Raw genomic sequence first — 12,022 nt, 5'->3', positions numbered from 1 at the left:
TCGTAATCTGGTGAACCGGGTTCGCGTCTCCGCTCCTCCACCTGCAGCTGCTGGGTGACCTTGGGCCAGTCACACTTCTCTGAAGTCTCTCAGCCTCACTCACCTCACAGAGTGTTTGTTGTGGGGGAGGAAGGGAAAGGAGAATGTTAGCTGCTTTGAGACTTCTTAAAGGGAGTGAAAGGCGGGATATCAAATCCAAACTCTTCTTCTTCTTCTTCACTGTATATGTGATACTTTTTTTTATCTTACAAATTTCGAATCAGTTGCTCCAAGTAGTAACTACTGTTACTGTGTGGCATAGTGGTTAAAAGTGTTGGTTTGGTACCGGATTTCCCCCTCCCCCAGCCATGAAAGCCGCTGGGTGACACTGGACCAGCCACTCTTTCTTAGACCAGCCAGCTTCACAGGGCGATCGGGAGAATAACATGATGGGTGGGGAGAGTTGTGAGTTTTTCTAGGCCTGACAACAGCCCTGCAAGGTGTGTGTAATTGCATTTGAACGGGTGGGGATGGAACTGAGAAATAATTATTTGCTTAAGGCAACTTAGTGAGGTCAAGGCAGGGGTAAGGTTTAAACCAGGAATTTACCATTGGCCATGGCATTAGCTCTGCAAAGAACTATTTCCTGGGTCCAGGAAATGGGCAGAGATCACATGGCGGGGCATCAGTGTTAAAGCTAAGCAGGTGTGGACCTGTTTGGATGGGAGACCAGCATGAGTCACGTTAAGAGTGGTTTAAAAATAATATATATTCTAAATATATGTATCTTTAACTTTGTGCCTGTCAGTTTGCATAGAGGCCAACACGTTTACTATGGCATGACCATTCCTGGATTACAGTCCACTTCATCAGCTGCAACAAGTCCACAAAGCTTATGCGAAATAAATCTACTGTTCTTTAAGTCACCATGAGATTTTGTTGCTGCTGTTGCTCATCTTCATTGGAAGCCTTTTGCTGCAGTTTGTTAGAATATCAGGACCTATATCAGCAAGCCACTTGTGCACACAGTGCTTTTAAATTCAACCAACTATCAGCTTTTACATCCTTGCTTTCATTTTGCACTGTTCTGAAAAACCCACTGGCAGCTGCAAGGTGTGAATAGATGTCCAGGAACTGGAAGCTTCCATCTGATGGGGGAGGAAATAGCTGCCAGGCACTAGGCAGTTGTCAGCAGTTGGCCTCGACTTCCTCCATTCTCTTTTATATAGTTGAAATCATAGCAGCATGGGCATAGTCAAAGCAGGGCTGGGAGGGGCCGCTTCCCCCCCATCATGTAAAACAATAGAAATACTTAACTAACTGACCAATCATGTTGGTTCCTTTCCTCCCCCCAAACAAAAATCCTGGCTAAGCCCATGCATAGCAGGTTTGTGAAACAGTTCTGGAATATTTGACTGCATGTGCATCAGTTTGTGCACTGAAAGTTCAGCAAAGAAGATGTGGTACTATTACCTGTTGACCATTGACTGCGTGGATAGGATTGCTGACTCCACTGCAATTCTCTGCCTTTCATTTAGCGGAATCTCAGCTAGCTCAGTTTCTTCCATAGCAGTGGGGGAGAGAGGTATCTACCCGCTGAAACATTCCCTGCTTAATGAAGGAACAGGATACATAGAAGAACTGAGAGGTCCACATGGTGCTGTCTTGCCAAGGGATGCTGATGCATCTTGCTTCTTCTTTCCTGAATGTTTCCAGCATTCTCCATCTGCTGACACAAGGGCTCTTGCACTAGCAGACAGGTGGATTTCAATGTTGTGCAACAGAGGAGTCCAACACAACAGGTGTGTCAGCAGAAACCCTTTACACAACAGATTGCATAATCTGTCCTGCAGCAGTATTCCCAGCAGGCTGCTTATGCATTCTCATGCGCAGCAATGTTCCCCTTGCGCAAAACATCAGTGGAGCAAGCATACCGCTCAGTAACTTTGACGTAGCGCTACCTCAGATGAAACTCTCAGTTGCTTCTACCACGTCTATGCATGCGGTAGAACTTTGACACACCTCTTTGGCAGGAGATATGCAGACTTACACTTTTGTGAAACTTCATGTTTAGTGGTTGCGGGTGAAGAAAATGATACAGTAATTCTATTTTGTGCAACATGGAGATTTATCGAGGAATGCTTCTCCAGTCATATGCACAATCATTCTTTAGTGCCTGTTCAAAGATGCTTGCTGTTTACTTCTAGCCTTTGGAGAGGAGTGAAAAAATTCAAATACCCTTTTCAAATTCTCGAGCTGCCTCTGGAGGTTTGCTTGCTAATAATTGGCAGAGGAGGGAATAGGAATTTATGGTGTTTTATTGTGGGCATATTTTGCAGCAAGTTCTTGACTCAATAATAGTGTGTCAGCGGTGGATTTATTCTGTTTTAGTTTGTTTTGCAGTGCTTCCCCAAAGTTACCACATTATTGCCGTCTGGAAGGCTATAGCACATCCATCTGTCATGAATGTGTTTGCTGAGATTCCTGCATTGGACTAGATTGGGTTCCTTTCGACTCTACAATTCTATGATTCTATGAAATTGGAAGACATGAAACCAGAACTGCTCTGAGGGTTTTGCTTCTGCTTTTGTATTTTATTTTTAACAATCAAGCAGTATACAGTGGTACCTCGGGTTACAGATGCTTCAGGTTACATACGCTTCAGGTTGCAGACTCCACTAACCCAGAAATAGTACCTCGGGTTAAGAACTTTGCTTCAGGATGAGAACAGAAATTGTGCTTCGGTGGCACGGCGGTAGCAGGAGGCCCCATTAGCTAAAGTGGTGCTTCAGGTTAAGAACAGTTTCAGGTTAAGAACGGACCTCCGGACCGAATTAAGTACTTAACCCGAGGTACCACTGTACAGTGGTACCTCTGGTTGTGGACGGGATCCGTTACGTAGGTCTGGTCGAATCCTGAGGTTTCTGCAACCTGAGGACCGCTTCTGCGTATGCGCGCGCAGCAAAACCCAGTAAAATACTTCCGGGTTTGCTCCTTTCACATCCTGAAGTTTACGAAACCAGAGGGTTACATAACCGGAAGTACTACTGTATAAATTTTATGAAGTAAATAAATAATGTTTTTGTTTACAAAAAGTGGAGAGACTGCAGCAGGAAGTTACAGGATACATTCTGATTGAAAAGGAAGCAGAGTGAACACCCCAGAACTTTTGCAGACACAAACAGTATTGGAATTGCCAGTGACTGCCCCAATAGCACCATGAACATAAATAATTGTGAATGCACAATGGAAAGAATGTTTGGACGAGCCCTAGCACTCAGCGGAGTTTTGCTCGTGTTGCCGATTTCCCCCTCAGGGTTAGAAGAGCCTCCAGGACAGGCTGAAAAGTGGTGTTGGGGGCTGTAGAAGTAATAAGGAACTGGCCCCAAAATGAGTTTCTCAGCCCTTTCCTTCAGCAGCAAGCTTCAGTCAGGTCCGGGTTCCATGCATAAATGGAAGGAGCCTCTCCGTTTACTGTGGAGCAAGTCTGAATCAAACCCTGTTCACTCTCTTTGGTTTTTTAATGTCTGCTGCTTAAAATATGGTGGCAAGAACATTTGCTGCTCTAAAGGTATCTGTTCCAAAAGGCCCCCTTAAAGCAAACCACTCAGCCATCTCTCGTTGGTGACAGAAGCAGTTGTTTATCCGACCACAAAAGTTTCCTCTCTCTCTCTCTTTCTGCATCTCTCTCTCTCTTTGAGCAACTAGATTGGAGCATATTTTCTTAGCAGCTCAGAGAGCGCTATTGTCATATGTCAAATGGGAGTTTGGGGGAAGGTGGTGCAGGGAGAGAAGGCCTTTGAACCTTAGCCAAAATCAGACCATGGTGGAAAAAGATGTGGTAGAGAAACAATACAACTGGCAAATCTTTCTGCAGATTTATAGTTGTAATTGTGCCATAACATGGGAACGTGCTCACCTCCTCCTGAACTTGGTGAGAGGAAATGACTAATGCAAGGAGATAGTTGATACAGTATTTATATTGGACAAAAGATCTAAACTATCTTAAAGCTAGTTCTACACCACAGGAAGTGGAGTCTCTGCTCAGTTTCCTACCGAAAAGTTGTTAAAACGCTTCTTAACAGTTTAAATCATTTTATACGCAAACATCTATCTTAACTAATGCCAGGGATCTTCTTTTTATTTTAGAGTGGGGTTTTTTTTCCTGGCCTCTCTCAGAGTTGGAAGTTTACATCGTCCTGTGTTTACATTGACAGTTGACCCTTTTGCAGAAATAGGTTGAAAGCCACAGCTGAACAACAATATGGCATCCAGCAGTTCTTCAAAAGCTTTGGCCATGATCCCAACACAGTTTTGAGCAGCTGCAAGGCCATTGGCTTCAGTGGGCAACTTAAGCATGCTTATGTTGGTTTTGGGTTGCAACCATGGGACATCGTGGCCCTGCAGAAGCTTGCAGGCTGGGCTCAGATTACAAAAGATTTGGCCAGAAAGCTACACTTCAAGCTGCTAAAAGAGACATCGTTGTTCAGAACTGATCTCTGCCATGCAGCGTAAGAAAGGAAGTTGCTTTGGCTCTGTTAAGGATTGGGCATAGAGAGTTCCACCCATCAGTATTTATTGAAAAGGGAGGCCTAACAAATTTCGCCTACTTTGTAGTCTTCCCAAAGTGCCCATGATTCTTAACTCCATGTTGGGTCTTTCACCATATCTGGTTCCTTGCTCCAAATTCAGCCTCTACTCTTGATTGTGATGTTGAGCTACCGGCTTTATTTGTGCTCCTGAACTCTTTTGGCTGCCCTCTTTCTTAGACTTTTTGAATGAACTGGGGTAGAGGCAGGCATGCTACCGATATGGACTAGCTGCTGCCGTGCTGTAAACTGCAATACGTACCTACGTTCTCATCTAGCAGATTGGCAAGAATATACTACCTAAGAATTTGTTTTTAAGCAGAAGCTTTAAGGTTGTAGCCAGTGCTAGTCCTACTGAAAGTAGACCCGCTAAGTTAACGGGCATGACTCACTTAAGGTTCATTAATTTAAATGGGTCACCTCTTAGTAGGATTCACATTGGCTACAACCCTTGGTCTCAGGCTGGCTCCCTCTTAGCCAGGAGATCTACACAGGAGAAAGCAGACGGGTTGCTTACTCGTAAGCATTTTTCTGCTGCTGCAGACCAGTCAGTTAAATTTGACTAAACATGTTTTTGTTGTTTAGTCATTTAGTCGTGTCCGACGCTTCGTGACCCCATGGACCAGAGCACGCCAGGCACTCTTGTCTTCCACCGCCTCCCGCAGTTTAGTCAAACTCATGCTGGTAGCCTCGAGAACACTGTCCAACCATCTCATCCTCTGTCGTCCCCTTCTCCTTGTGCCCTCCATCTTTCCCCACATCAGGGTCTTTTCCAGGGAGTCTTCTCTTCTCATGAGGTGGCCAAAGTACTGGAGTCTCAGCTTCAGGATCTGTCCTTCCAGTGAGCACTCAGGGCTGATTTTCTTAAGAATGGATAGGTTTGATCTTCTTGCAGTCCATGGGACTCTCAAGTCTAAACATAACCCAGTCCAAATTTGACTAAACATAACCCAGTCCAAATTTGAAACTCAGAAGTTTTCAAAATGTTCTGAAACCTTATGTTTTGGCTCTAACATTCAGTGAATACAGATTTGTGATGTGAGATTGGATTTCCAGAATCTGTTGGAGTTGAGGTGGGGGTTTTTAAGTGAGTAAAACCTTACATGAAGTGGAGATTGGGGTATTATTCTATATGACAGTCTATCAACCAGCAGAATTAATTATTATGACTTTTTTCTTTACACCCCCAAAGTACAAGGGCATGGGGAAAGATTTTTCACACATCTGGGGGGAAAAAATGTGAGGGGAGGAAGGGGTTTCTCTTTCAAGGAATGAGATAAGGTGGCACCAGTTTGCACTATTTTACCTCAAGATTCAGGTCCATTCAGATTTAATCAGAACAGATGTGCATCTTTCTCATTTGTTTTGGTGATTTAACATTTGCCAGTTTTGAATGTGAACATATAAAAAGGAAATTAATTTTTTAGTTAAATTGTATTAAGCTAAAAATGAGTTGGTTGTAATGTTTTTTCTGCTCAGCATGAGAACGATTGGAATGAGGAAAAAGGAGTGACTTTTCCCATGAAGGATGGTGGGAATCTGACATGAACCTGGGACTTAAGCCAATATCACCTGTTGCTAACAAAGGCCTGGTTCCCACAAACAGAAGATGAGAGTCGCTAAACCTGCTTCTTCATTGCACTGCTTGGGGCTTCTGGGAGTTGTGGGCTCATGTCAGTGAGTGCTCTTTCATTTGAAAGAAATGCCTCATCCATAGAAAGATAGCATGTCAGGGAGAAGTCTAGGCCTTCCCTTTGATGTGCTAGTTTTGCATAGGTAGGGGATTAATTGTATTGTATGGAGGAGCACCGAGTCATCTGAGCACCCTCCTGCAATCTCAGTTGGTACAGCAGAAAAAAGCTATTCCATTTAATGATGCTTGTTAGTACTAACCCCTAGAAACTGTGGGTGGACTGGGCTGCATGCCATCCTAAGCCATACCATGCCTTAGCTCAAATGTATGGGCTCTGGGAGAAGAGATTGTGTTTGCTTTGCTCCTCTTCAGTTGTTCTGATGCTGTGCCATGATTTGACTTAGCATGTTATCTGAACTTAGGTCCATGGTTTACCTCTCCCCTCAAAACCCAATGACCTGCAAATCATAGGACAAACCTTGGTTGGTGTGCAGAGCTAAACCACCACGATCCCAGGTTCAGACAACCATGGATTAGCAGTAGCACTGGAACAGATAGTCTATGAACCATTTCTCTCTCTTTCTCTCTCTCTCTCTTCCAGGATGAATCTACAGGGGAAATAACCTTCTACATGAAAGGGGCTGATGTGGTGATGGCAGGAATTGTTCAATACAATGACTGGCTAGAGGAAGAGGTATGGAAATGCACCAGTGGGAAGCCACACTTGGTGCAATGACTGTCAAGTGGTACAGGGAAAACGGGGTACACCATTGCCTTGGGAGGTAATAACTGAGACTGTGGCTTAGCTATTATAGCTGCTTCTCAAAACAATGAGTTGTGTTGAGAAGCGATAGCAGCAACAATGAGAAGCTATAGTAGCAATATCGCAGCCTTCTGGAACTTGATGCCCTCCAGACGTTTTGGACCACACACCCCCATGGGGAAGGCTGCAAAATATTATGACACTGTTCCGTGAAAGAACAGAATTATGAAATCTAAACTGCCATCTCCTCCTATCTTGGGCATGGGGAACCCTCACTAAGGACTCTAATTTTACTCTTCTCCCCCAACCATGCCCACCTGGCCCACATCTCAAGCCAAGAGGGGAATAGGTAAAACTGTGGCTGCGAAGGAGCAGCCAAGAGAGTTAGAGGGCATTCCCAATCCTTCCTTGGAAGATGAATGACCTCGTGTCAAAGTAATGGACAGGTGGAAGTGACCCACAGACCCACAAAGTGGATCTGTCCCACAAACATTTTAACTAAATAAGGATCTCTGATTTGCAATCCCTAGCTTCAGATGTGACCTGACCAAGTTTGCAATTTCTCCTCCACAGTGTGGCAATATGGCAAGGGAAGGGCTGCGGGTCCTTGTGGTAGCAAAGAAATCCCTGACTGAGGAACAATATCAAGACTTTGAGGTAAGCCAGTTTTGTTTACCTCTGGTATTGTGTCATCTTACTTGCTTGCCTGTTGGTTTTAGGTTCCAATTCAAGGTGCCAATTCTTACTTTTAAAATTATGGATGTTCTGGAACCCCGTTGACTTAAGGACCATCTTATCCTGCATATTCCCCCCTGTTTACTCCCAAACTTGTTGGATGGCCATGAGAGACAAGACCTTCCTGGTTGTGGCACCATTGTTGTGGAAAAGCTCAGGCAGGCGCTGCTGGCAAAACCATCGCTGTTAAGATTTTGCTGTTCAGAAATGAAGCCTTTCCAGTTGGTTGTGGGTATCTGATGATTATGTTTTGATTATTTGCCATTTCTGATGGATAGTATTTTAAATCCTTTATTTGGTATTCCAGGGTTGTTATTTTTAATGTCCAGACTGTTTTCCACCTTGCATTTTATGGGAAAAGAAAGGGGGGCTCAAAAATTTCACAACAATAATTCAATGAATAAATAATAACCTACAGGAAAAAATGACGGCGTAGCATAGGGGCAAATGCACATGGTATGTTTTAAGAACTGCCCCAGAAGTATCCTCACTTACTTTATTTCCCCCAAACATAATTGTTTCTCTGCAGGAGTCAGGCTCCGAAGGGACAAACAGATTTGCTAGTTTGAACCAGGCGCCAGCACTAGGCAGCTCTGATCAATTCCTACCCACCCACTGCAATATAATAAAGAAACTCCTGTGAAAGTCCACAGTGAATGAGCTGGTGACCACATGAACATTTCATTCACATGGCACATTTAAAAAATCATATGCAGGCTGCCCACTTCAAGCTTTGCTTCTGTTCCTTCCTTTCTTATCAGTTGTGAAACTGGAAGGAAGCTAGTTTCACACCCGCAACTTGATAATTTGCTGTGAGCTGTTTTTACATTATGTCAGCTATAATCATTGGCCTTTTAAGAGAGGAACATTGTCACTTGCACAGCAGTTTTCAAAAGCCTTTCTCCCCCCCCCCCAATGTGTTTTCATGCTTGATGCATCCCAATGAAGCTAGTCTCTGGCAGTGTTTGGATGTTCATCTACAGCAGTGGTTGTTCTCAAACTTTTTGGGGCTGCTTCCCCCTTGGTACCATAAACTCAACCCCAGAGCCCCCTACCTTACAAAAAGCATTGTTCTTATAATAACCATTTGCATTCCCCACTATGGAAGATAATAATACAGGACGACGATACAAAACAGTAACAATCAATTGCACATTCATTCAAAATCCAGTGAAAACGGTCTAGTTTAATGCAACAAAATTGATGAAATTTACCCAGCCATGCCAGCTTTTTAACGTCTGATAGTCATTTATACCTCCCCTCCTGCTGCCCCCTAGGTAATCCCACCACCTTCCAGGAGATGGTACCATCCACCTTGGGAATAACTGAGCTGTGTGTGAAGTTGTGGATGCAGCTGGGTGTTCTTCCTCTCCTTACTATCCTGACTTACTAGCTTGTTTTGTTCATGGACATTTAAGCCAGAGTTCCTTGATTCAGACACAAGAAGTTGCAACAGCAGCTGGAGGGCCACAGGTTCCTCATCCCTGATGCAGAAGCTGGAAGGAAGGATGAGAAAAGGGGGCGAGAGAGAGAAAGAGTGAGATCTATCTTCAACATACAGACATACAAAGCTGCCTTATACTAAGTCAGACTACTGATGCATTGAGCTCAGCATTGAGCTCTACTTTTGAAAATAGGCAGGGTTTCAGGCAAGCATCAGGCAAATTTCTAGCCGCTCCAAACAATGGCTTATTTAGCTATAAATATCCTTGAAGGCACTCCTTCGACAACAAGGGTGTGTACAAGGCCAGCAGCGTTTTGCAAATTCGGCTGCCAATGTTCACATGAGAAAGGGATGCAGCAGCCCACACCACATCCTGTGATCTTTCACTTTTTTCATCCCACTTTCTCATTATTATTATTTTTCTCGGGTACAATTTTAGTAGTACTTGGTGAAAGAGGTGCAAGTTCTTGTCTGCAGAGACGTTTTTAGCTGCCCCTGTTCCTTTATTACCAGGGTAGTCCAGGGGTGTATGGGGTGTTAGGGAAGGGGTAGACCCTCTGGTCTTGCTCCTTCTGGCATAGTTTGCCCCCTCCTTAGACCCCACCTTGCACTTAGCTCTCACCTGTGGCTCCTGGAAGCTGTCAGCATGCGATAGTAGCGGCAGCACCCTGGGAACATCTTTGACTGGCCTGCTAAACCAGTTGAGAGTAGCCAATGGGTCTTAACCCTTGGTGAGTTAGAGACTTAGCCTGCATGCGAAGACAGGCTCTGGTGGATTGAGCAGACAAGACCAATAGTGGGTGCAATGGTCAAGAAAGCAGTTTGATCACGTGCTGTGGCAGGAAGTGAGAGGCAGATGAGACTCATCAACCTGGGAAGGTAGCCCATCTAAGTGGAGGAAAGCTCTGATCCTAAACCTCCGCTGCCTTGCGGGATATCTTCGGGAGAAGAAATGGTCAAGGAGTAAGGTAAAGGTAAAGGGACCCCTGACCATTAGGTCCAGTCGTGACCGACTCTGGGGTTGTGGCGCTCATCTCACTTTATTGGCTGAGGGAGCCAGCGTCCAGCTTCCGGGTCATGTGGCCAGCATGACTAAGCCGCTTTTGACGAACCAGAGCAGTGCACGGAAATGCTGTTTACCTTCCCGCCGGAGCGGTACCTATTTATCTATTTGCACTTTGACGTGCTTTGACGTGCTTTCGAACTGCTAGGTTGGCAGGAGCAGGGACCAAGCTCACCCCGTCGCGGGGATTCGAACCACCGACCTTCTGATCAGCAAGTCCTAGGCTCTGTGGTTTAGACCACAGTGCCACCCGCGTCCCTAGGTCAAGGAGTAAGCCTTACACAAATCTGGAGTCGAGCCCCTAAGGTGGGTAGATGACATCTTGTTCGCCTCCTTCCGGGAACTCCTGCAGCCAAACCAATGCCAAACATATTGCTCTGCTTTCTTTAGGACCACATCAGGGAGGCCGAGAGGGGGGACTGGAATACTGCTATGTCATAAGAAATGCATCAACACGGTTTACAGCAATAAAAACGTAAAACCATGCAATTAAAAGCCATAAAAGAGCTAGAAGCAGACATCAATTAACCGTTGTGCAAGGATGTGCCCTTAATTGTCTGCATCAGCCTGGCAGAAAAAGAATAGTTTTCATCAGGCATTTAGAAGTTGGCATAGAACCCTCTCTTCTTTCTCTTGGTTCTCCCTTTTCCCCACCCCCTTGATGTCTCTATCTTCCTGCATTGCCTTCTATGCTCCCATCCCTGATGGTATTATACAATTTATTCCAGGGCACTGGAGGACAAAGATGAAACAAAAATGAAATATGACCAAGAGGTGCTGGTCTGGCAGTGCTCTTAGTCTGTAGCAAAAGCAGCCATCTGGCAGCCTGGGGGCCACATCAACTCGTGGATGGCAGCCAGTTGGCTCACCACCCACCCATCTTCTTTGAGTAGATAAAGAATCTCACGACACGGGCCTAGCCAGTCTCTACGCATCTGGCTTTGGGAGGGAGGGGAAATTGCTAAAAGCACATTGGCTACCCCACCCAATGTATTTCCTGCAGTGTTCCTCCTGCATGTTGACAAAGGCCAAGTGAGTAACGGGATAGAGGGAAACAATTTCCCACCCTGTTCTGTCAGGGGTTGTCCAGTCCATCCAAAGCAGGGGTCGGGAGCCTCAGGCCTGGGAGCTGAATGTGGCCCCAAGGGCCTCTCTGTTTGGCTGTTGAGACTCTTTCCAAGCCACACCCCCCAGTGCCCCTATCTTGCACTTTGAGTGCTTTTTGCCTGGCTGGAATGTGTCCTTGAGCTCTGATAATACACCTTTTTTGTCTTAATGGGTGGCACTGTGGGTTAAACCACAGAGCTTAGGACTTGCCGATCAGAAGGTCGGCGGTTCGAATCCCCGCGACGGGGTGAGCTCCTGCTGTTCAGTCCCTGCTCCTGCCAACCTAGCAGTTCGAAAGCATGTCAAAGTGCAAGTAGATAGATAGGTATCACTCCAGTGGGAAGGTAAACGGCATCTCTGTGCGCTGTTCTGGTTCGCCAGAAGCAGCTTAGTCATGCTGGCCACATGACCCGAAGCTGTACGCCAGCTCCCTTGGCCAATAAAGCGAGATGAGTGCCGCAACCCCAGAGTTGGCCACGACTGGACCTAATGGTCAGGGGTCCCTTTACCTTTAAGGAGCATATGAGTATACACTGGTACCTCTGGTTACAAACTTAATTTCTTCCGGAGGTCCGTTCTTAACCTGAAACCATTCTTAACCTGAGGTACCACTTTAGCTAATGGGGCCTCCCGCTGCTGTCTGCCACCGCACGATTTCTCTTCTCATCCTGAGGTAAAGTTCTTAACCCGAGGTACTACTTCCCGGTTA

At 45.5% G+C, this 12,022-nt stretch overlaps 1 protein-coding gene across 3 annotated transcripts in view; it reads left to right on the top strand.

Annotated features, from left to right (window-relative positions):
* The window catches only part of ATP9A (ATPase phospholipid transporting 9A (putative)), a 93,369-nt gene that overhangs the window by 60,948 nt on the left and 20,399 nt on the right, over positions 1-12,022 (top strand). For all 3 annotated transcript variants that reach the window (XM_053394276.1, XM_053394275.1, XM_053394274.1), the window contains exons 16-17: positions 6,803-6,895; positions 7,538-7,621. In XM_053394276.1, coding sequence (XP_053250251.1) covers positions 6,803-6,895; positions 7,538-7,621 — 177 coding nt within the window. The remainder of the gene's footprint in view (positions 1-6,802; positions 6,896-7,537; positions 7,622-12,022) is intronic.

The sequence above is a fragment of the Podarcis raffonei genome, chromosome 6, assembly GCF_027172205.1.
Source record: "Podarcis raffonei isolate rPodRaf1 chromosome 6, rPodRaf1.pri, whole genome shotgun sequence".
Lineage (NCBI taxonomy): Eukaryota > Metazoa > Chordata > Lepidosauria > Squamata > Lacertidae > Podarcis > Podarcis raffonei.
Note: the sequence above shows the minus strand (reverse complement) of the source record. Positions and strands in the feature narration are given on the sequence as shown.